The 25,833-nt window shown below is 46.1% G+C and overlaps 1 protein-coding gene across 1 annotated transcript; it reads right to left on the bottom strand.

Moving 5' to 3' along the window:
• Window positions 1–698: 698 nt before the first annotated feature.
• Window positions 699–25,238, bottom strand: LOC309675778 (synaptotagmin-like protein 2). The gene is made up of 16 exons (XM_082488161.1): window positions 25,013–25,238; window positions 22,522–22,673; window positions 17,549–17,642; window positions 15,915–16,008; window positions 15,662–15,755; window positions 13,925–15,031; window positions 12,511–12,609; window positions 10,456–10,547; window positions 9,899–10,000; window positions 7,789–7,958; window positions 6,869–6,971; window positions 6,048–6,209; window positions 5,279–5,357; window positions 4,593–4,692; window positions 3,402–3,607; window positions 699–1,015 (listed from the first exon to the last, which is right to left on the bottom strand). The coding sequence occupies exons 1-16, from the start codon at window positions 25,111–25,113 to the stop codon at window positions 870–872; spliced, it is 2,901 nt and encodes a 966-aa protein (XP_082344287.1). The 5' UTR covers window positions 25,114–25,238; the 3' UTR covers window positions 699–869.
• Between the last annotated feature and the right edge of the window lie 595 nt (window positions 25,239–25,833).

Here is a 25,833-nt window from a genome sequence, read left to right as displayed (position 1 = left end):
ACATTTTTTCGTATCGAAATGTTTTGCACACAAGGCATTTCAAAGGTGCGATTAGGCCCGTTAGCAATGTAACCATATTTTCCATTCGGGCAAGCACTTTAGTTTATATTGCACTGAAATCGTCCTTTCACAGAGAAACGTGCCTGAGGTTACCGAGGAAGCCTGTGGGAAAGCTAGGAAAACAGCCCCTGCTTGCAAAATCCCACTAGCCGCAGGACCATCGCTTTTCTCTTTCATATTAAAGCAGAAAGAAATTAATATTTGGAATTCCTCATTGTTACCCTCCTCAGATCGCTTCATTTTCTGCTTCAAATAGTCCTCTTTTTCTTTTTCTTTAGATCTGCCCTGGATCTCAGTTTTCCTCACGTTTGAGAAGTGTTATCACCAGTGACAAACGCAAAGCTCGCATTCTCAGACTGTGCTGCTGGTGACTTGGAGCAGTTCTACATCAAGTACAAAGTGTACCACTTGCAGGGAAATATGAATAATACCACACTGCTGCTTTAGTACAACTACATCTCTGCACAGAAAAAAAAAATGGCACAAGAAACAGTAAAAAAATAAAAATATCTATATCTCCTTTTCCTTCTGCCCCCGTTCCCAGAGCTTAATGGAATGCAAAGATACTGAATATAAATGATTAAATAAAAAGGCAAATTAAGTTTCTTCTTGATCAAAATCAAGTAAAGCATCAGCTTCCATGTCCTCTGTCAGGGAATTAATTAGTACTTAAAATTTAACATCTCCAAAGCGCTGTCCATCAGTTGCCTTATTAACCTGACACTTGCCGGTGGTCTTGATCACCTCGGTGCAGGAAGATTCCTAATTCTAATAAACACACTCAGCCTTTCTATGGCACAAACGGTAGGTTATTTCAGTTTTTTCCTCCCTGCCAGTGAGCGCAGTGGCAGCAATCCCTCAACCCATTCATTGGCAGCCAACATCATCTCCTGCCAAAAGGCCACTTCCTCCTGCGTGGAGTCCATCCAGTCCACAGAGATGCCATAGCTCAAACCTGAAAAGAACAAGAGAACTACGATGTTGGGAGCTACACAAAGAGTTTCTACTCCATGCAAAAATACTCAATGGGGTGTAACTGTTGCAGGCAGTGTCTTAGCATAAAAGGTGCTGACTTCCCCTCAGCAAGTTGCAGCCTAAACACCTCCTGTTCTTCTGCTAATGACCTCCATTTTACACCAGAGTTCAGAATTAAGTCAACGTAAAGCCACAAATAGCAAGAACCCCAAACATAACCTGCCAAGGAAAAGAATATTGGGCTGAAGCCCTTTCTGGATCTTTCAGAATGGTAAAGAAGGTCTAAAAGGCTTAGGTTTCCCCTTAAAATATTTTCTTGTAGACACAGTGGGGTATTTGTCAAAATGCTCTTGCTCTACAATTCATTTGTATAGGAATCAAACATATGATAGCAGAAAAGCATGTACATTAATCCCAAGTCAATTATTCAACCAAATTTTCATGTGCCAATTACTTGTCAATGAGATAAAGGTCTAAATTTGTATCACAGCTTATCTTGGGGTTGGTATTTTTATATCTTGCTTGTGAGCTTATTCTTGTTGCCGCTTCCCACTGAATAGTTCACAGCCCTCCTGGTGACACGTTAGAGATTGAAAACAGAGAACACACAAGCAAATCCAATAAACATAGGTGCAACTGCAAGGCAGACCTTCCAGCTACCACGAGCCTTTTCCTGATACCCTCAAGGAACACTTATCCTTTATTGCAACATCCTGAAATCTTCTGTTTGTCTCTCATCTCTCAGAGAGCCCTCTTGCTTAATAATAAATAGTTTAGAAAACCTTAGATATCCCACTTACAAAAATACAAAGATGAACATGCTATCTCTCAAAGCCTACGTACAGGGTACACTGAAAGCTAAGATAGGATGTTTAGAGAGGGACAAACCTTGATGATGGACAGCTGGACAATCATAGAATCATAGAATGGTTTGGGTTGGAAGGGACCTTAATGATCATCTAGTTCTAACCCCTTGCCCTGGGCAGGGACACCTCCCACCAGCCCAGGTTGCTCCAAGCCCCATCCAACCTGGCCTTGAACACCTCCAGGGGTGGGGCAGCCACAGCTTCTCTGGGCAACCTGGGCCAGTGTCTCACCACCCTCACAGTAAAGAATATCTTCCTAATACCTAATCTAAATATTCCCTCTTCCAGTTTAAAACCATTCCCCTTCATCCTGTCACTACACTCCCTGATAAAGAATCCCTCCCCATCTTTCCTGTAGGCCCCTTTTACGCACTGGAAGGGGCTATAAGGTTCCCCCAGAGCCTTTTCTTCTCCAGGCTGGACAACCTTAACTCTCTCAGCCTGTCTTCACAGGAGATGTGCTCCAGCCCTCTGATAATCTTCATGGCCTCCTCTGGACCTGCTCCAACAGGTCCATGTCCTCCTTATGTTGGGGGCCCCAGAGCTGGACACGGTACTCCAGGTGGGGTCTCACCAGTGCACAGTAGAGACGCAGAATCACCTCCCTTGACCTGCTGGCCACTCTTCTTTTGATGTAGCCCAGGATACAGTTGGCTTTCTGGGCTGTGAGTGCACCTTACTGGGTCAGTGGGAGATGATCCTATCTGCTCTTTACAACTTTGGCTTAAAAATATTGGAATTTTCCTAACTTCAAGGATGAGTAACCCCATTGAAGTAAAACATTTCCACAGGTCTAAGTCATTCTCTGAACTGGAACCTCATGCCATCAACTCCCAGAGACAGTGACTGTCTTCCAGTGAAGCAAATGGCACCTCTGCTGAGGTCTTTCAGCATTACATCATCTAAATAAAAACAAAACAAGAACCCAACAATAACACCTTAGTGTACAGCCAGACAACTCCATTCTTCCAATTAGTGATTTAATTCCAGCTGACGTACTCTCAATACTGATTACCTACCAGATCAAGTAGTGTAACTCACTCTGTTTTTCAAAAATTAGTTATTCCTGATACTAAAGCGTTTCAAGGGAGGAGGTGATGTGGACAGAGTCACCAGGTGGTGCTGTCCCACGTGGCATTCAAGTTGTCTTCATCTCTGAGCACTCTTCCCTGGGAGGGGCAGCAATAAAATTTTGATGTGTAACGCAGTATGTTTTCGTGTAGCAGCAGGAAAGCTCTCTGACGGACGGAAGGAGATTCCTGAGTTTTGCCAGACCTCAGAGCTGATGTTGGCAGAAAATGTGGCAATAGAGGGCTGCTGTCATGGCACCAGGGACCTCTCCATCACAGGCACAGTGCAAGTACCAAGATTCTCACCAATTACTGAGACACCCCATCCCTGATTTATCCCCAACAGGAAAATGCTCTGCAACTTCCCATTGTCACTTGTGGCCCAGCAATATGGTAACAATATTCATTTAATGTAAAGGAAATCACTTACCTGTCCCCAGGCCCAGCCTGATTCCTCCAAGGAAATGGTTGGTAAGTTTTTCATGATCCCACACAGTCAGTTCAACACAAGCATCCTTTAGATCCTCCGTATGAAAGCCATCATATACAATAGTGTGATTGAAAACAGGGTTTGTGTCCCTTTTTATGACTCGGGTCTTTTGGTAACTCTTCTTACTGGTGTCTGGAAGCACATAGCTTCGAGAGGAGAAAAAATACAGCAAGTAGTATAGAATACCACCTGAGGTTTGAATTGTTTCTACAAAATTTCCCAGTCTAAACAAGCCTCAGTTCTGAAGAAAGGAGGAATTGGGTCTCAACATAAGAAATCTCTGTAGATTTAATGGGAAATGTTCATAATTCCCAGATTAAACTTTTTTTTTTTTGCCAACAAAATCCATTTTAAAAGCAAACATTTTCAGAAAGGAGGATACTTGCTTAAAATTTCCTGCTTTTGGCAAACTTTTTTTGCAAACTGGCATTTTACATTACAAAATGGACATTGCTTTCACATATTTCTATTTTCATAAATTTTCATCACTTAGATGCCCAAGAGGGCATTTCAAAATTGTCAGTTGGGCTTCTTGAACAGCAAACTTTGTGCAGGAGAACTCTGTAAGGATTTAAAACACATGGTAAGCACTTCAAAGTGCTGAAAAAAAGTCTTAAAATCCCCTTAAAAGATTTGCAATTTTCTGGAATATTTGCAGCACCTTCTCCCATATAACAGGCAGAACTGATGTTACAGCCTGCAGAAAACATGCACATACTAAATTCTGGAGAAGATCAAAGCGGGATCCAACCATCTTTATGTCAGTTCTGTCGAGTCCCTAACAAAGTCCCAAACTTTGCATGCAAGCCTGTATCAAGGTGAAATTCACAACTTCATGTGAACACACTGGGCCGAGGTTCAGGGCCCACGTACTTCTCTCACTCAGATGTTAGAGGCAAATCACCGAGTGAGTCACAGTGATTGACCAAGAGCTTTATGACAGCAAGGATTTTCCTAATTTGGCCACAAGTGAATAACAAGGGCAATTCTCTCTCTACAGAGCCCAAAGCAACACGAAGGCTTTAGAGTATGGAGGCACAGCTAGGTGAGCCTGAGAAAAGAGAAGAAAACATACGTCTTTGTGGAGGCGTGCACCCAGGACCAAAGCCAAGACCATGCTCATGTACTTACCATTTCACAAAGGAATCAACTCCAGAAGGACGCAACTGCAGCAGGTCCTTGACGTCTTTGACCCAAATGTGAACTTCACCAGAGGGAGGATTCTTGGGACCTGTCATTTAGGAGAAGATAAAAACTGTCACGCCAGTCCTTACAATAGCTAGCAAAACGACAGGCTTCCTCTCCAGGGACCTGAAGGAGCAGCAACGTGACCTCTCTGCGTATTCACTCCCTCGAGAGCTCCCCACCCCTCTGCCTGGGTGCCACAGAACTACTACCAGATCTGTCACACTTGCAGCTGCAGAGGGCTTCTGACACAATGTGCTGGTGCTTCTTGGAAACAGAAGAGGAGAAGGAACTGCTGGGCAAACCCAGCCTTGTGCCTGCCCCACAGTAAGGGGGGCTGTGTGTTGCTGCCACCACATCACAGCACCCCACAGTGCCCACAGTGCTCGTAATAGCTGATGAGTTTCAGGTTTTTGAGCCCTTCCTCTCTCCCCAACACTTCCCCAGTAAATCCAGATGTGAATATCAGATGTAGGCTACAGATAGTGCTATCAAGCACAGCTGGTTGTGCCTTTGTGCTGATCTCAAAGATCTCAAAGATTACTCTTTAACCAGCCCTTAAACAGATGAGGCACTGCAAGTTGCATCCCTGCATACGGGCAATACTTCTTAATGCATGAAACACATTTTACCTAGGCTTCCTGGAGGGACGTACTTAATAGACAAATTCATCACTCCTCGATGATCCACACCGTTAACAGCAGAAAGGCTCTGCAACAGACAGAGTTATGATTGACTAAACGAGGGGTTGTGGAAATACAGCAAGGCAAACAGCTTTTGAATTCAGTGGAGGGGCAGAAATGGACAAAGCCGTTGCACAGCTGGGGCTGCCCGTTCTCAGGGCAGCTTCTTTCTCTGTGGCTTTACTCTCAAACTCAGTCCATCAGAACCAAAAGTCTGAGGATTCAGAGCAAAGCTGCCCTTCCAGACATGTCCAGCTGGACATAATTAAGCATCTTAGTTCTGAAAGACAGATGTCCTTTATTTCCCGAACCAGGATCTCAAATCAGACTTCTGAACCCAGAAGCAGGAAGGAAGCTGTAGAGGCTTTACAAAAAGCGGTACCTGAATATTTACCTCTCAAGGCAGGCTCAACTGCATCACCTAGTACTCTGCTGTCAGTTTTTAAGGGATGGTCTTTATGTGAGTAGAGAGAGAGGCAAAGTCATGTCAGTTTCTGTTGATTAGTTTTAGATCACATTTACAGATCAGTCACCAAATAAGACCTGAGAAGGCCTGTGCTCAGAGCACCGAATACTGCACTACCATGTCCAAGGGCTGTGGGCGTTTCTGCTCCACCACACCACCCAAAGGCCTCAGAGGAGTCAGGAAGGGCTTCTGCCACCCCTAAAGGCTTCAGGGTTGGGCTAGGAGGCAGGATTGCAGCTGAGACACACTTACTCGGGGCTTCAACGGGTACCAGTTGAGTTTCCTGTTGCTCCAGTCCCAGCTGGCCAAGTCTATTTCAATCTCTCCCAAGAAACTGTTACGTCCCAGTGGGTCATTGTGCCAAACAGAGAGATTTAATTTTTGGATCAGCAATACCATTTTCTCTATTTTATACTAGAGGAAGAAAGAGAAGTCAGGTGGTTCAAATTTGTCTTCTGTTTCTTTCACAATCAGAAATAAATGACTCAAAAGCTTGAAAAAGCTCTGACTGAGATGCTCAAACCCATTCCACACATGCACTAACGGACGGGCCCTGCTCTGAACATTTCTTTTTTTTGTCCTGCAGCAATACTACTACTCTGACAAAGCTTATCTGCTGAGCACAGGGAAACCTAGCACTTATTTCATCACAGGGAAAAACCAATATTCTTTCAAGAATCATTAACACAGCCCCAGGCATTGTTAAATAATCCTCTAGGCTTTGATGAGTAAGATGACATAAGGAAGACCTTTCTTACCAGTCCCACACCTCGCGACTGCGCGCTAGGGAAGGGAAGAACACCCCTTGCTCTGGCTGAAGACAGCACAGGCTGCAAGTCTCTATCTCACCCAAAGATCGCGATGTGGTTTTGACAGAGAACTCTTGGGTGCCACACAGATGGGTGCAGAGAAACTTTTAACGTCTCTGCCCTCACAAACCTGAGGGAAGAGCAGTGCAAGGCTGGCGGGAGGCAGGTGAAGAAGCCTGGCTGTGAAGGCAGGATCTTTCCAGACCTGACCTGCTACGGGTGCCTGCTACAACACAGGTTTTCAGAGCATGTATTTGTTCTTACCCGTAACACCTCATTGTAAATGGGATTCACTGTCCTCTTCTTCACTGAAGTTTTCCGCTTACCCATTCTAGCTTTGTCTGGGAGCAGGTAAGTTTTAACATACCTGGAAAAGAAAAAAAAAATCCAGCTGGATATTGTTCTGTATTGCCAAGCTCTAGTAAGCGGGCAACACTTGTGAACGGTGACAAGGGAACAAAAGACCTGGAGCTGACTCTTTGAAGGCAAAACTAATAAAGAGACCTGCTGGGATATTAACTCGGTTTGCATGTGAAGTTATAAATCTCACCGGAGATGGGTGGATGCCACCAACACTCAGAACAGGCAGCTGTCTAGGCAATGTGGGAGGCCAGCAAGGCCATATATCCATTTTCTGAAATGCCCATAACTATAGCATCTCTGCACATTCAAAATCGGGGTGAAATCAGAGAGCAAGAAAGGGGTGGCATGCCTTCAAGTCTCTCTCTTGGGGTTCAAATCCAAGCTCCTTTTCATCATCTTTCAAACTAGAGATCACTAACCTCTGTACAACTACCATTGTGCCCCTAACAGCACTTCTTTATAGATTTCTTTTCATAAAGACATGTATCTACATCACCGGAGTCATTACCAAACTGTATTCACCATGGGGAGATCAAGGTCCACATGGTTGCAGAGAGAACATATTCAGTGATAACAGGAACTGTCTTTGTAGTGCTCAAAGCTTTCTCAATCTGTTCAAATTTAAGTCTGTGGCAACAAATTTATTGATGCCAATGGCTCCAGACCCATCAGCTAGGAAAGTTCCAGCAGTAACCATGCACCAGAAGTCTGAAGGAAGGAAGAAACCGTGACATTTAAAAAGAGAAAACATAAGAAAGAAAATCCTCCAGAACCCAAAATTCAGCAATGTAGAAGTCACAAGGCAGCAAAACATCACTCACGGGTCAGATCTGCCTTTCTTCTCATCCACAACAGCCAAGTCCCTGCACTGGGATACATGAACCTGGAACTCCCGGTTCTTCTCGTCATAGTCTAGAGCAAACTCCACAGTACCTTGGGCATCCACACTCCCAAAATCGCCGCTGTAGACACTGAGCACACTGCCACTCACCTGCCAGGTGGAAGAGCAAGGTCAATGCCAATGAAATAGGCCCCCTCCTGACTTGGTTCCTGGACAAAGATGACAGTCTGTAAAAGCGCACTCCCAGAGAAATAATCTGCTATTTCTGTCCTTGTATAGTGTGGTGTCCTGGACACAGAAATGGTACACATCTGCAACTGTGCTCAAACAAGCAAGGGTCAGGGAACCCAAATAAGAGTCTCACAAGCATGTGCTATCCTAGACCAGGACTTAGAAGCACTATTCTCCTGAATGCTCAATAACCGCAGAAGATTTTTCGTCCCTAAATCCCAAAACTTTGGGAAACGGAGTCAAATATTACTGGGGTGGCACACAAATCTCTTCCCTTTCTCTGTCTTTACAGTACCAACAGCTGCTATCCTGACCCAGTCTCATCACTAAGAAAGAAATATATTGAACAAACTGAACTTGAACTATCTGTACATGAACTTATTATTTCTGGGAGATATAGTCACACAATTGTCAACCAATTTCTAAAATGGGCTAGCAAAAACCATATCAGACTAGAAATATAGGAAAAACTATTACTATCTTGTTGCTTGCTCACAATGTTCCTGGAGCACCACAGAACAGAAATATCTAATCGCTGTCCTGAAGAGCCACTGTCCCACCAGGGACAGCCTGTGTGCATCTACTCGCCACAAAGGCACAGCAAAATGACGTTTCTACAGGTATACATCGGGAGCTAGGCACCCAAGAGTCACTTGCTTTCCCAAAACAAACTGCATTTTCCCATAGACCTTGGGGTTCTTTTTCAAAGCTTTGTCTTTCACCAGTAGAAAGTGATGAGGCAGAAACAAAACACAACTCCAGAAAGATGAGAGAATTTTATATTGCACCAATCACTCATGATTCCTGATGGGATAAAATAAAAGATAATGCCGTTTACAAAGCAAATAATTAACCCTCTTGGCACTTCTCTGTGGTACAGTCATGAGCATTTATCAAAAAACTTTCCTAGTAATTTACCCAATTCTTCTCTGTCTTCCCCTACTTCCTTTGGTTCTGAATGTCATTCCATTACAACCTACAAGAACCTGCTAAGCATCTCCTGCTCAGTCCTTGGAGCTGCATTTACCATCCCATCAGGATACGCACCCCAGCAGAGAATCCTGAGCGAGATTTTCAAGAACACCTACGTTACTTGGACACAACAGACTCATTTGTGGCTCCCAGACTCTCCAGGCTAGGAGAAGGACTCATGTGACCCAAAGTTCAAGGTTTTTTTTAACATATTTGTCTATATTCATGATCTCTCCCTACCAGCTTTGCTTCACGTATATTCTTTAAATCTCACATATACACCTTGTAGACACCTATAACAGTAATACAGCAAATTCAAGAACTTTTAAGCAGCTCCCCACAAAACACTGTCTCTAAGGAATCTTTTAAAAATGCTCAACTAAACACAGTTCTTTTCAGCTCTGCTTAGAAGTTGAAGCTCTAAATCACGTTTTTGTGAGTTCCCTCGAATTTGCTGATAAAGTGAAGGATGAGTTGCAGAGGGCACCTGTCTGCTGTCCCAGCTCTCTCAGAGCTGGACCACAAACACGTCACTCAATAGCACTGCGTTTCACTTCCCCAACTAGAAGAAGGGCCCCCCCTCTCTCCTTCACGCTGCCAGGCTTCAGAGCATCCACGCTTCAGAGCATCCACGCTTCAGAGTGGGGGCTATTGCTTACTGTGAATTTGTCTAACAATGACCCAGCGGGTCTCTAATTTGAGATGGTACCTGGAGACACTCCTTTAACGCAAGTAAGTAATTAACCACCACCATTCTTTTACTAATGTACCATGCAGAAACTAACAGGATACTCCGGAGGCCACAACATCAGTATCAGCCTAAATGCAGTGTCACTGCATCCGACTGAGAAACCCTATCTAGCGAGATGTACGCGTTAAATACCTACCGAAGAGACAGATGCCATGTCGGACGAGTGGCTGCCAATGCTAGGCGTCTTTTTGTGCTTGTTAAACTGGAAGCTGATTTCTGAAGCCGTGTCTGATTCAGTCTGCTCAGAAAATAACAAGCATCTTTAAGCTCTGCTGTATGAGCACTTTGCAACACTACAGAGGAAAACCAATAGCTCAGCAGAGTCCCATTAAGCAGCGATCAGGTTAGGAGAGTGGAGGAGAGCGCAGGGAGTCTCCCCAGAGGCATCCCCTCCAACCAGCAGCAGCGAACGTCATCATTAACTGCCTCCAAGCAGAGCCTGGGCTCTTGGGAAGGGCACGGAATAGTGCGGTTTGAGACAGGGAAACACTAAAACTCTTCCAGGATACAAGGCTGTCGGTCTAGGTTATTGGGGGCTTTTTTCTTAAGGCTGTTCTCATTTATTTACGACATAACCAAGGCATGCTCTAAAGCAAGTACTGTCGGTGTCCAGGAGAAACATTCTGATGGAACCGACTGCCATTCAGGGGATGCTGTGAACATTATTCCAGCCATTTCTGGCATCTAGCCTACCTCAGACAACAGGAGAGGAGAGGATCTGCTCAGCTCTTTGATTCTTTCAGGTTCAAGAAACTGATGGGGTATCAAATGAGGTTTATTGTATGCTGCAGGTACAAACAAAAAAAGGCATCAAGATACCTTGCCAGAGTCAGGAAATATAGAAAGTCACATTTTTGTTTAAGGGCACAAGGAAGGAGGAAAATCTTGTGGGGGACACCCGAGTGCCACCCATTTGCCGCATCTCTGTCACCTGCCATTGAAGCTGACCCTCCCCAAGACAAAAACTGCCAGCTAATATCTTAAAGCTGTTTTCAATGTGTTTTCGTTCAATGTGTGGGAGTGTGCAAACTCCCTCTAGTGGTTAATTGAATTCACTTATTAGCCTAAGGATGTATATCTTCTTTGCACCACTTTCTCTGTGTAGACAGATCTGCTTCCTTGTCAAAGAAACCAAACATGTTCATATTTTCATCTTGTAGCACTTTGACCTGTACAAAAGAAATGTAAAATACTTATACCTACAATTTCACCATTGCATACACCTCTCAAATATTCTGCTAGACAAATAGGTGGACGATAGCCTGAAAAGTTAGAAAGCTTCATATCAACTTAGAAAGATGGTTACTGGACTGTTTAAATGGCTAAGTAAAACCTATTTGTTCTATCTTTATCTTTTCTCAATAACTCCCTTGAAGATGACTATCTCTATCCCAGAAGAACTTGGTTTTAGACTACACATGGGTGGGAACATGCATGCACATACACACACTTTAGCATGTTAGCCATGATGATACATTCTTCAGTGCTCAAAACACCCAAAAGCTTCTTTGGCATTTTTCTTTTATATGATTTACCATTCATTTGATTTTTACTAATTTTATTTCCAAACATAAAAAAAGCATTAAATCTAGCCCTCTCCACAGACTACGTGTTACACTGCAAACAAGTGTGTGTAACTCCGTAGAGGGTTTCTGAGGATGAAGTCTGTGGCTCTAAATAAGCTTTAATAGGGGGAGGCTAAGATCTTGGTCATCGGTGTGAAGACCATGTCACTGAACGGCAATGCATGTGTGACCTGACGCTTCAAGCCACCACGCTGTGTGACATATGTTGGTGCACCGTACAATGGGGCACACAGGAGGGTACCGGAGGGGGTGGGCAGTCACAGGGCGACGCAGCGCATCCCACCCGCAGCCTGCCTTCGACACATGAAGGGGACTCCCCTCCCTCCCACAACCAGGGGTTGGGTTTACTTAAATGGGCTTGACCGTGTCCACTAAGCAGCTTTACCCTTCCTCGGGCATTGCCTTTCCGGCCTTCTCACCTCAGTCCTGGCAGCCTTGGCCTTACTGCTTTGCTTTTACACAAGCTCTTAGCTGTCCTCTTGGGCCTGCCACAGTTTTCACCTTTTGGGGACTTTTATTGGCTTTCCTGGCCACAGAGGTTGCTGCTGCCTTCCTTCAGGCCCCTGCCTTGGCTCCAGCTTTCTCGGGCTTCTTCGTGGTACAGACAGGTTTCTTGGCCATGGACTTCTTCAGCTTTACTGCCGCTTTCTTGGTTGCCTTCTCCTTAGCTTGCTTTCTCAGGGAGAAAGTGCCAGCATAAAGCATGTCCCAGCTGGCAGCGGGGGAGATCAGTCCAGCAACGGGGGTCTGCTCTGGGTGAGGCGAGAGACCCAGGCCGTGAGCGTGTGACAGGAGTCTGCGGCACAACTCGCACGGCTGACACAAGGTCTGGCACCGCTGATGAATCCACGGCACAGGCTGCCATGCAGCTCCCACGGTACTTGGTGGGGGAAGAGGAGAGACGGGTACAAGGTCCTTGCCAACCCTTTGAAGCCCTTGTGTTTTTGCTGAAGACACTGAATAACATACCATCGATCTAGCTGTAATTTCCTGGCTCTGAATTTAATTTTAGGCACTATAAGCTCTCTAATTTGATGATGAAACAATATGTCATTTTCCTTGCCTGCTACATGCACAGAAGCACCAGGGATGCAGAACTCAGGCATAATATATTACCTTCAGGGAACGTAAACCAAAAAGGAGAAAGAAAGATGTTACTCACTCTCTGTGGTTGTGTAAATGTTCACCATGCTCTTTGCAAGATTAACGCTATTTGCTCGGGCCAATGCCTGAGCAGCAGGAGAATGATCCCCATCTTCCTCTGGAATACATGAAAAGCCAAATCAACATGGTAAATAAATAAACACAAATGGGCAGCGTGTCAACAAGCACGCGTGTGTGTGCCTCTCCTGGCTTGTTCACTCTGCTTAAAGCACACTGCCGTTACATTGCACAAGGCTGCTTTCAAATCATCAGTGCGCTTTGATTTCTCCCCCCGAGGAAAACTCTTCACACTATGATGGGATTAACCCAGTCCCTAAAACAGACCAGCACTTGCAAAGAGCTTCCAGTGCAACACAGCCATCTGCTAATATCATCCTGAAATGAATGTAGTAATAGGGCAAAAAACCTGAGAAATATAAGAATGATCTGGTACAGAAAGGAAATGTTTATGTTTACCCGAAGTGCAACTCAGGATTTTCACAGAAATGTCATAAGAGGTAGGAAATAAGCTAAGAAATAACACAGTTAAAAATCAAAATCAGATGAGTCTATGGAAAATCCTCTCCAATAGGTCTTATCCAGATACAGGAGGGCAGGAAATCTGGAAAAAGAGGATAGCGAGCTCTCTCTTCCTAGGTTTTTGCTTGGCAGACAGCAGAGCTGTGGACAATCAGAGCCCATACGTAGAATGAATTGCAATTAACAATAACTTTTGCTCATATTAACATTGACTACAAGAGCCTGTCAAACCCAGAGACGGATAGAGTGATGATGCTATTGACACCATTATGGTTGAAAACATGCTATCAGAACTCAGAAAGATCAGAGTCCTTGTTCAGTCCACTTTGCTTGCAGTTTAATATCCAAATTCGCCTGCGGATTCCCAAAAGACCCAAAATGTCATTTAAACACTAACAGCCACCTGCTATATCAAGGTAGCCTAATAGCCCATGTATTTATTAAACATTTTGCTTCAAGTTTTATTTCTTCTATTTGTGTCACTTAACTCTACCACCATAAAAAATTCCACCGGCCCCACATTTGAAGAAAGTACAGTCTTCCCAGTGAGTGAAATAAAATAAGTTCCCGTGACCTGTTGTAGATAGCACTAAAGAAACGGAGGGCTGTCCCGAGCTGAGGAGCTTGCCGGTAAGGCTGAGGGCTGGTAGCAGGGAGGAAGGCAAGGGAACACGGCACTGCCCCTGTTTACACTCGCACCACGCTACACAAGATTCGTTTCCAGGACTGTTTGCTAAACACATTCCACACATGCTAACTCTGCACAAATTGCAATACAGCATAAATGAACAGACGAAGAAAATGTGCAAAGTGCAGAAGGGCTAGGGAAGAAAACAGGCTTAGGGATGACTCTCTATTGGGATTTCACATGGTGCAGTTACAGCCCTCAGTACCTGAGTAAACAGCCGAGTCTGTTCCCTGAATGGCTTCTCTCTCTCCGGCTGGTTCACCGGCTGTTGGCTTGTCTGAAGACTCACACGTTTTTTCCTCGGGTAGCTCTCCATTTATTTCCATGTTGTCATGAGTGCCCAAATCAGATCTTTCCTCTTTCTCATCATCACTTTCACCATCTGTAAGCACAGGCTCGATCAATATCTGCACCCTGCTTGCCAGGGATTTTGCTGCATGCTTGCGCTCTTCTGCCATGATGAACTCGTCTGTGGGCATCTCTGGCTCCAACATGCTGCCAGACACTTCTTTGGTAGGCGACTCGATTTTGATGGAAGGCGCTCGCACAGGCAATCTGGATTTCTTGGAGCAGCGCTGTGCCACCTTCTCTTCCTCTGGCACCGGTGGCTTCCCATTGCTTTCACTCAGCGAGTTATTGCTTGTAACCGGGCCGCCTTTGCTCTTGGCATACGTGGACCTAGGAATGACAGAAACCGAGCCCTTCCTTGCAGGGGCTACATAGCTTGGTTCTTCCTCACTAGAAGACAAGGTTATTGTCCTTTTGTAGGGAGTTCTTGTTTTGGTGAAGACGCCAGGTTTTTCTTCGCTGTTCTGCACAGAGAGGGAGCGGCACAGCTTGAACTGCCTACCATCTGCCTCCAGCGCGCTGGGGTCCTCCGGCACGTTTCCCACTGTCATGGAGTCTGCTCCTTTCTCCCAGAAGTTCTTCAAGTTTTTGAAGTGTTCACGATCGAGGCCGATATCCTCCTCTTTGTTACTCATTGATGAGATCGTATAGTTCACGCCTTGCTTCACCGCCGGGCTGCTTTCCCCCTCGGCGGTCAGTGGTCTGGGGTTTGCCAACAGGTCTCTCTTTGCGAGGCTGTTCTCTGCCGGCCCCACATGATTCCCAAACTGCTCGGACCTGGGGAAAGTTCTGCTTGGTTTCCTCTTAACTGGTATCTTGCTGGGAGCATAAGTTTCTTCAGGTGGAGTTTTTGGCCCCACTGTGGTGCCGGTGGCCCCACCAACAGCTTCTCCTCCAGCCACACTGCTGGGCTGAGGCACAGCATCTTCTGCAAGCTCGGTGGGCAATGGAGATACTCCGTGACCTACAACGACAATAAATGCTCACAGCCTGTCCCAACACATCACATCGCATTTCCCTGGAAGGTGTGGGCTGCAGCTTCTCAAAGGGAAGCTAGGGGGAGTTTACAGAAACCATCAATATGTTCCTAATTCTTCCCCATTTTGAGACTTTACGAAGCCCCTTTCCATCTGAAGAAGGCCCTGAATACCCCAGCCCTTCTCTCTGCAACAGGACACAGAAAAAGTCCCTGGAGCTCTAAATTGTTGCTGTGAGTTGGGGATTTGTTTGCAGCTTTGCTTTCAGTTTGACAGCTTCAGCTTTCCTACTGGCTACTTGTTACGTATCAAAAACACACTATGCATTCATGGCAGAAAAGAGAAGGTAACTTGGATCTGTGGATTAAGGAGTTGTGAGCCAAGCACTCAGTTTAAAATGTACTGAGAGCCAGGAGAAGTTTTAGTCACTTGATTGTTTTTTCTTGGGCCCTGCTGCCTTAGGCATAATTCTTACAAATGTTGGCAGCCCATTCTTACATGCCAAGGTAGGAAATACTCTTTGTTATTCAATTGCATACATATGAAAAAGCATCTTGTCTCTTGGTGTTTGATGTTGAATAACAAAACCACCAATGCTCACTGAACACAAACCTTACCTTTTCTAGACAAATTCAAGCTGTTTGTTGCAGCCACAAACGGACTTGTCCCAGTGTCACTCTCTGAGGAAGAGACATCAGGTATACTGGATCTCTGAATGGAAAACAAACGCTATCAGTGTATATAACCTGGCAAGACTGGAAAAATGTATTTCATTTGAGCACAGCCACCAGGGCAGGCAGTCTGTGGAGCCCCTGCCAGTAGGTACAGACAGAATAAGGAAAAAAAGCACAGAGGCTGTGCCTACACTACCTTGTGAGACGCAGACAGTGGGACAAGAAGTCTTGGCTTCGGTTTTGGCAAGATTTTACGCTCCTCAGCGGTATCAAAAGCAGGTGTGCTGGATCTGTGGGAGGGGAGAAATGCCTGAGCAAGGAGATCAGTGGTAGTGATGTGCCTGGTAGGGTGAACAGGCAGTCTTCAAAACCATCTCAGTTCTGCTCAGCTACTTTGCCACTTTTATCTACTGATCCAGGCCAATATAAGGCTGTCCAGAGCTGGTGCCTTCATTTATTTTTTTTATTACTGCTTGGAAGGACTGGGGAACATGTTAAATGGCCTGAACTCGGAGTAAGGACGAGTCTCACTGCAGTCAGCACAGAACTTGCTCGATGATAAAAAAATGGTGTCAACTTCTAGGTTTATTCAGACTTTCCCCTTCTGGGAGAAAATCGTAGGGAAAAATACAGGAAGCAGCTGTACCAGAAGAGCCCCAGAGCCATGCAGGAGGGAGATGCCTTTCCATGCTACGGCCCAGAGAGGAACACGCCACACCTCCCAGTTCAGGCCAAAGGCATATCCAGATTGACGGAGGATTTAGAAACTACAGGAATGATTATGACAACAATAGTTACGGCAAAACTATAGTACAGGATATATATATCTTTATGCTTGGAATATAAGTTAATTACTAACTGGCTGGTAAATAAATGGAAGAAACACATATCACGAGCAGTTTACTTGACTGTTTCTACCATCTTTGGGAGTGTCTAGTGGTGGCTGCTCTCCAGATGGAGAACAGCAGTCAAGCTAATGAGATTTCATATGGGAATGCTTTGTGCTTAGGGTTAAACGAGAAAACCAAAGTAAGCTTTTCAGGGTTTAATCAATCCCCCCAAAAACTCATTAGGACCATTCCTGTGCTGGTAAAGCAGGAGCATCTTGGGCTTGTTGACTCCGGATCCTTCGTTAAGCAATACTCAGTGATCAGCTGCAAGAGGTTTGGAAGTTTTGTCAAGGCCCATATTTAATATTTAACTGAAGCAACTGCCACCTGTGAAGAATGATTCCTCATTCTGCTGACAAAAAAAATGCAAATGAGATGGGAGCAACAATAAATGAACATGTGAATATTTTAATGGCTTCTCCATAGCCCACGAATATTGAGTGAGGTCACTGATTTGTTCGTTGGAGTGCTTTTGGTGGGTGTTTCTGCTCAGTCAGCACAACGTGAAATCCTACCAAGCCTTGATGGAGAGTGCTGAGGACTGGACACAGAGGTTGGCACCAGCAGGAAATGAGCAGTTTCCTCAAACTGTTCATTTTGTTAGTGTTGCTCCATGGTAAAAGTTAAACAAATAAAACCATAATTACTTTGAAAAACTAACCAGAATATCCTGACATTAGAGACAGCTTCCATTTTACTGACCCCTTATCAAATCATGCAGGAAAAGACCTTCCTGGGATAAGTACATTAGCACTCAGTTATTAGGGGAGGATTGATATTCTGACAATTCCTGGAAAAAGGATTTTAAAAATATCCTATATAACCTATTACTTGTACAGTCTTGGAAACTCAGTTAAAGACCAGGATTTAATGGGTAGCATTCCATTTTCATCAGAAGTAAGAGCAGCAGCCAGAGCATTGCAGGAGCAGCGGTGGTTACCTCTCCTCTCCTGTGCCGGCACCGTGCTTGGGGAAGGCAGGACTCGGGGCAGCTTTGCTTTCCAGACCCGTCCGGATGTGCTCAGTGGCCTCATCTGTAATGTAACAGACACAATTGAAAAACTTGCAATATTTAAACTTGCAATGGTCGGTGTGTTTTGTTTGGGGAAAGAGAAGGCTCATTAAATGAGTCCCACCAGCACAAATTCAGGGGTTTGAACAGGAGATGGCCCCGGGGCAGCATTGCCCGCGCTCCCTATGCGGCATAGGCACCTCCAAACCCCAGGGGTCCGGGAGGCCAAAGCGAGCCGCCTCGAGCCTGACTCACGCCAGGAGCTGTCCCATCACTGGAAACCTTCGCAGGACTCTGCCGCGGCTGTCAATAAAGTTAGTCCGTACCAGGATTTAAATTCAGCCATTTCCTGTTTTGACTCAAAGTCATCCGATCTTGGCAAACAAAGGAGGAGGCCAATACAGTTAATGAGGAGATCCCTGTTATTTTTACTGGCACAAGGCTCAGCTATGTCTTCTAAGCTCTCAAAGACCCTAAAGAAAAAACAATAGAAGACGGTAACCTTTAGAGCAGCCTGCTAGGGTATAAAGTCGCATTAACCATTTTGCTGGCAAACAGGCTTTCTTGCTGCTGCAAAACCAAAAAGATCAAACTCTCAAACAGCGATGAAAAACGAGTCTGGTCAACAAGATCTGCACATATTTATTCACGTGCAGCTAGGTCTATTTTAAAGAGTAAATCTACCTGTTACAAAACCTACCCAATCTCTTCAGGATATATTTCATTACACAATACAATAGAATCAGAGGTTCAAAGGACTCAGATGTGACATTAAATAATATAGCCTCGCTTGTTACCTGGTTAGAACACTGCACTAAGCCCAAGAGCAGATCAGTCCTATGGATGGGCTGTGATATCAACGTCACGCCGGTGCTGCCCGTGTGGTGCCATCCAGCATCAGCACGGTCAGCCCGCAGATAACAGAGATACCCCAAGATGGAGCTTCGTTCCCCCTTGCCTGCGCATGCCCACGGAGAAAACCGCTGCAGTCCCAACCCTTCCACCCTGCCCAGCGCCTGGCCCGGCAGTGCAGGGGACCACGGCAGGCATTGCTCGGGGCTGTCTGCGTTAGGACCACGTCTCTGGCACACGCATGAGATGGCAGCTGGGTGGCCCTGTGGTTTCCACAGCGGTGGGAAGTTGGGGAGTCGCTCCTGCTGGAAGGCAGGAGTCTGGTTGTGTAAGAATGAGCTGGTTTTAGGGAGCATGTTTCTGGGAGAGAGGCTGTGTTTTGTCCATGTAAATGTTGAACATAATTTTGGGAGTGACAAGCTGTGGCATGGCTGGTGGCACGTGCAGGCCACGTCACGTGCAGGCATGGGAAAACACACTAGCATGCTGAAGAGCATTTATTTATACAGTGAGCCACGTCCTCCTTTTCTGCCCTGGAGCCAAGGGAGGGAGATGCCAGCAGGTACCTGCTCTGGAAGTAGAGGAACTGAACACAGAGCTCCCACGTTTTCCCTCTGCCTGTCATGGCTGAAAAGACCTTGACAACCAACAACAGCAGCATTCATTTCTCACCACACTTCCACTTCCAAAGGCATTGCATCATATTTGCTTTTCACTGTCACTTCCCCCTCAGACAGAGCTCCCCCCTCCCCACTCCCTTCCTCCCATCCAAATCACTGCCCTTCACAATGGCTCAGCCACTGCACAGCTATACCTGGCTTCTATAACCACAAACAAATAGATTATTGGTACATTATAATCCATCAAGAAAAGCAAAATGCCCTTGCTAACTTTAGGATGAGACAGAATAAGAAGCAAATTCCAACAGAAATTAGTAGTGGCCTGACCAGTTCAACTTGTCCATACATATATTTATGTACAGATGTATACAGCCACTCCTTCTCTAACACTTTAGCTGCTTCACTCATTTCCTATCACTCTAAAATGAAGACACTCAGCACTTGGGGAAAGCATGACTAACCGTGCCATTGGGGCTGACTTGCCTCAGCAGGTGGATAAAATGGTCTCTCTCCTAGAAGATTTTTAGCTCCCGTCCATTGCACACAAGATCACCAATTCTATCCATCTATGCTACTCTGCAGGCTGTAGTTTAAATATAGGGTATCTATCTGTTTTATAGATTTATATTACTGGTGATTACTAGTGTTTTCTATTATAATCAACACCAACTGTGAAGACCCTTAGGGATCCACACAGCCCTCCCTTCTGAAGGTTAAAACGCTCCTCCAGAAAAGGTCACTGGGCATCTTCCTGAGCAGGCACTAATACCCACCCCTCCTCAGCCTGTTTACCACGCAAAGGGAATGCCAGCAATTATCTCAGCCGGGCTTTTCCATGCAGGAATTTTCTCATTTCTCTCCCTAACACAGTCATCAAAGACTTAGATTAGGATTAGCAACCCTGGAGTCATGAACCTGTTACATTGATTTGGCTAAATGAACACGCACCCCTTCATCACCTTGAAAGCCGCCAGAAGGTGAATAACTCCGATCTTTCTAGGAGAAGAAAAAAAGGTGTTAAGAAGGCAAGTAAAGGCCCTTATCTCATCTGCTGCAGATTGAAGGGGAGCTGCACAGCCAAAACGTTTGTAAAGGGGCCTCATCCTTGTTCCCCAATGGGCAAAGCGCTGCTCTCACTGGTGCAATACTCTCACTGACAAGTCAGCGAGAGAAGCGTTTGCCCTTACATGTGATGGGAGGCAATTTATACAGGAACCACTGCAGGAGCGGAGCACGCAATAGGCAACAGTGAGGTGGAAACATTAGCTGCAGAATCTTGATCCTCAACCACTGCTGTAAAAGTGGGAAAAGTAAGAGGAAGGAGTAAAACCACTTTATACCTGTGCTTTACCAAAATAAGTCAGAATAGAAAAAGAGAAAGAAAGGGAAGAAAAAAGTTGAAAGAGAAACAGAGGGCTAAATCTAAACATAATTACTATAGTAATTCAGTAACATTTGCTTCTTCCTTCTTAAAACAGCATTAGTCAAATAACGCATATGCCAAGACATAACTTACATATTACTGCTACTTTAATAAGGAGATTATTTTAGACAATAACCTGAGACCACATCTCATACGTGCACATCAGCAGTTAAATCTACAACCTACAGTACTTCAAATTTTGTTTTCCTGAAATGGGCTGCAAGCTAAGGGTGCTGATGCCTCTGGCAAGGCGACAGGCAGCTGAATCCAATCCATTGCTGGCTGCCAGCTGGGCTGCAGGTGACAGAGCATTTGTCTGACCTGGGCCCCAGCAGAGGGGCTGCTGAAGTGCCTGTCTCTTCACGCAAAGAGGCTGCAAGCACAGACGCACATCCTCAGAAAGGAGAGAGCATGCTCTGCAGACATGGTCAGGCAACTCTGTCGAGCTGGAAAAGGTTTTATATGTTTTAGCATTCTGGAGTAAATAGTAAATTTAATGACATCATGAATCCTTAATACCAAGGATAAAAGCAACTTCCTATGAAATACAATGGTCCAGTTCTGCATCAGAGGCTCCAGTGAATCTATGATAAATTATGAGAGCTGTCAGGGATAAGTACAAAGCAAAAAGAAAATGGGGCGCTCAGTTAGTGAAGTCCCTAGCCAGTGTTTAGCTTTGAGAATGCGTCTAAGTAACGTGGAGCTCAGAGTGGTATACTAAACCCAGGCAATTAACGTTAAAGAGATTCCTGGCCAGTGAGGCCCACCAAACAAAGGAGTGATCTACATTGCTCCTACCCCACAGCAGGAATGGGCAGCTGGGCCCAGGAAAGAGGGCTGAACTGAACTGGTGGACATGACATTTGAATTTTGGGCAGATGGAAGCTCTATGAGCAGCCTTTATTACAAAAGAAAAGAGCCCAGTTATAGGGTCCTTATATTAGGAGCTGGGGTAGACTTTGCTTGGAGCTGTCTATCAGGGCCATAGCTTCCCCAGAGCAGTGGCAGCCAGGAGTTCAGCAGCCATGTCTGAGCATCTGTGATTACCCACCCTGATAAATAATCAAGGAGGCTGTGTGAGACTGGGCTGCAGTCCCACAGTCCTGCTGCGGAGTCAGTTGGCCTGTCTTCATGTTGAGGACTGGATGTGAATCATCCCCAGTTCTGCTTTGCACAAGTGTTCAGCACCAAGTGCCAGCTCCAGGCTGGCTACATTTGAACTCAAAGCACAGTCCTGCTCGTTTCACACAGGGCTGATCTCTTCTCCTCTCTCTCCTGAAACAATAAATCTGATTTGATCTGTTTTACATACCACCATGAGAGTTCATCTGCATGTCAAACAACACACAAAACATCTGCTTCAAATTAGCACATGGTCCCAAACATACCCTTGCTATGGCACGCCAGCCTGGGTACCATTCAGACTTGGCCTCAAAGCCCTTTTTACTTTGAAAACCACATTGTGCCTTTATTCCCAAGTAAAAAGCTAGGCATGGACCCTCTCAAGTGGGCATATATTTGCCAGGAGAAGAGAGTCACCTCCTCCCTTTGCCCACCACCTGGGAAGCCTGCAAGAGCAGCCAGCTGGCTCTTTTTGTCAGACCACTCTAGAAATTTCGGGGGATGTTTCACCCATGCATATCAGTTTGATGCCTGAAATTGCTTTACATCATCCCCTTCCCTATTTGCTTCTATGGTAAGAGATGATACCAGTGACCTCTGACAAACAGACATTTTGGAAGAAAGAAGCTGAAGCGGGGAAAAGGCATTCACCGCACATAGCTGGTAAACAGCTTTTGCCTTGGTCCGATGCCACACTGTAATTTTTTCTTTGATTTTGAAAATCAGCTATTTTTTTCTAGTACTGAAGGGCTTGCTGAGAATCCCTTTATCCCAACACAAAGGCTGGTCCTCAACAGGCTCTCAGTACAGGGAGACCCCCATACTTGGCCACTTTTTTCGGGTCCATCAATTTGTTTTCTTAAGATGCACACTAACATACTTACTTTCTAGTTTGCCCTTTTTCCTTCTAATGGATGCCCGAAGTAGATCTGGCCCCTCTAAGTCTTCCTGAAACCGCTTTGCCTTCACTTCCGAAAACCATTCACCTGTCACAAACTTCTTCTTCTTTTCATCCTTGATGGAGCCTTGTATCCGCCTGAAAGTCAAGGAGAACATTACACACCAAAAAGACCTCCAAGGTTTTGACTTCTCCTGAGCTACCTTCCTAACAATTGTCCGAACGGTTCATCTGTCTGATACTACAAAGGATCCAGAGGTTATTCTCTGCAATCACAAAGGCCAAACCAGCATTAAAACAAAAGCTGGTTTATTCTTTATCTGAAATGGGAACAGTGTCTTGTAAACACAGACTTTCACTTCTTCCAAATTTTGCAAATCCAAATCGGAGTCACCTGGCAAGGAGATTTCCCCGTTTGCTTTGCAGCCCTGAGGGTTTGGGAAGGGGTGTGGCCGTTCTTGCACTTCTCCATTTTATTTGTCTATTAATCTCTTTATGAGCGGCAAAGCCTTTTGGATCAAACGTGGTGCAAGCCAGGGAAATAACTCATGTTGTTTAGGGGAGCAACCTGTCCCTGCCTCATTCTCCCTGGACACTGCTCTTCTCCCTGCTCCTCCTGCCGTGCCCATTTTGGCACTCAAACAGTTAGCTCTCCTTCCTGAGCCCAGCTGCTCCTACTGTAACTCGCCTGGGCACACCCAGGGCTGGTTTTTGGCACCTAAACCCGTCAGTGCTCTGTTTGCTTGCCTGTACTTTTAACCCTCCTCCGGTTATTTTGTTTTTACACCACAGCTTGCTGAATTAGCTGCCTTTCAGCTGGCACTGCCTCCCACAACTCACCACGATTCAGGGTCCCTGCGAGACCCGAGAGGCCAGAGGAAACTCCCACCTCGGTCCAATTCTCAGCAGGAAGAGGGGGCAAAACCCCAGATTACCGTGGAGCCTTGAAGGGTCGTATTTGGCTACCTGAAGGCCAGAAGGGAGCAGGTATGGGATAACCGGGCTCAAGGCTCCGCAGGCAGCGCTGGGGGACCCAGCAGGACTGACAGCCAGGGAGCTCCCATCTAGATCAGAGCTGCATCTGCCGCCGTGGGGGTCTCGAGGTGCTGCGCCAGAGGAGATGCAGGAGCATATTTTAATCTAGCTGACACCAGATCAGTGTAATGCCACTGACTTCATTTCACCCAGCAGGCAGGTTGTGTTGGAGCCAAACACGTCCACGTTTGCACCAAAGGTCTTACTGCATAGGGCCATGCTGACAGCAAGGGGCACCTGGCACCACCTCGGTCAGCATCTCACTCACTTCGCTCCCAAATGAAAGCCTTCTGCGCAACAGCTTCCAAAGAGAAGTGAAACAAACCTGAAATAACCCAAACACTCTTTCCCCCAAACCTCCAATGCAGAGCAGAAATTTTACTGCATTTCAGAAAAAGAAAAAAAAAAAAAAAAAGAAGAAATAAAAGAGAGAAACCATTTTGAAACCTGGTTTCAATTCAGAGGAGATGTAAGAGCATGCAGACACATACACCTCAAGCTGCTCGCATGCCACTGTCAGTCCTGTTCTCCCCAGCTCTCAGCCCGAGCAGAGGCCAGGGCTCCCAGGCTCCCCGCAGCCTGCTGCCACGCCACCCACTCCCCCTTCGAGCCCTGAGCACCCCTCCTACACGGGGCTTACTCTTCTCTGGCTCAACAGCGAGTCAAAGACTCACATCCTTATCAGGGGTAAACTGGAACAGGGCCATCCACTCTCACTGAACTACTCATTTCTTGCCGTGGAGGGTTTGGTGCCAGCTTCCCGAGCCTGGTGCATACTGTCAACCCAGATGGTCTAATGGCTGGCATTTAAAAAGTGACAGCAGCAACAAGCAATCCCCATCAACCAGACCTGAGCTCCAGGATGGCCAGTGGCAAGTGAGCTGAACTGAGAGTGACTCATGGCAAGGGCTCCCCGCAAACCTTTGGCAGATCACGTAGCCTCTCACTGCCCCTCTCTGCCTGCACGATGGATGCTGCACACACCCCCACCTCAAAGAGCACCAGAGGGACATAAAGCAGAGACGGGGATGTAAAGTCTCATTTTAAAACACTCTATGGATTTTCTGTGCTACTGAGTGGGGAAAACAAGGTAGCAGCGACTCCCCTGATCCGACCTCTGACACCGAGAAATCAGCATGTTCCTCCCCAGATGATTTCCCTTGGCGTCTCTGAGGGCTGCTGATTAACTCAAAAGGAGGGTCCAGCCCTGCAGTCCTGCAGAGAGAGGACAGCGGAGACAGCAGGATGGCTGAGAAACCAGGAGGTGCAATTAAAAGACCTGTCAGGATCTGAGCAAGAAGGGACAGTGCTGCTGCAGCCTGCACCTCTCCTTGTTGCACACACACACACACACACACACACGCGCGCTCTCCTCTCTAAAAGAAGTATAAAAATCCCCCCAGGGGAAGCTCACGTCCTGCTGTTATTGCATGCACTCTCACCTGATGCGATCCCCATCCTTCTTCTTCAGCTCCGCATCTCTCTGCAGAACCTTCATCAGCTTCTCATACTCCTCCTCAGTCAGGAAGCTCAAGTCCAACATCTTCCCTGCACTCTTCTTCAGTTCTTCAGGCAGCTGAAGCAATGACACACCAGGAACTAATCCAGCCCAGACTGCCGCAATGCCATGGGCAGCCCCCGTGCAGCCCGCCCCGGTGCGCTGAGCAAGACAGGGCTGGAGAAAAAGGACTTCACAACCGCATGGTTTGGGGTGGAAGCTGCGTTAGCACCTGGACTTGCACTTCCAGGCTCTTCGCTGGCACGTTGCTCTGCACCGCATGCCTCCCCCTGCCAGGAAAATTCTCTCAGCAAAATTATGCTCCTTCGCTTTCCTTCAGGCACAGTCGCAGCGATTTGGAAGCCAACGTCAATCAAACAGGCAAGCACGGGAAGGAGCGAGCTCGCCGCCCGCCGGAGCTGCCTCAACAGGCGCGCAAGCTCGTCTCACCAACGGCAACCCCAGAACCTCTGGCATGCGCTTTCAACGGGGAAGTCTGCCTCCGTGGAGTTCAAGCATCCCTGCAAAGAAATAACACTGAGATGCCTTTTATGATAAGCGCGACATATGGTAACCGAATGTGTACATTGGGGGTTTTTATTTGTTCTTCAGCACAAGTTCCATAACAAGCTGCCCTACTTTCCTCCCTGTCCTACAGCTCCTCACGTGGTATTAACCTAACCGAGACAATATTTTATTTTAGCCACTTTCCTACTAACAGGTAAACAGTTGACTCAGCATGCGGCAAGCAAAATATGCATCTAA

The sequence above is a fragment of the Vanellus vanellus genome (assembly GCF_965231255.1).
Source record: "Vanellus vanellus genome assembly, chromosome: 10".
Taxonomy (NCBI): Eukaryota; Metazoa; Chordata; class Aves; order Charadriiformes; family Charadriidae; genus Vanellus; species Vanellus vanellus.
Note: the sequence above shows the minus strand (reverse complement) of the source record. Positions and strands in the feature narration are given on the sequence as shown.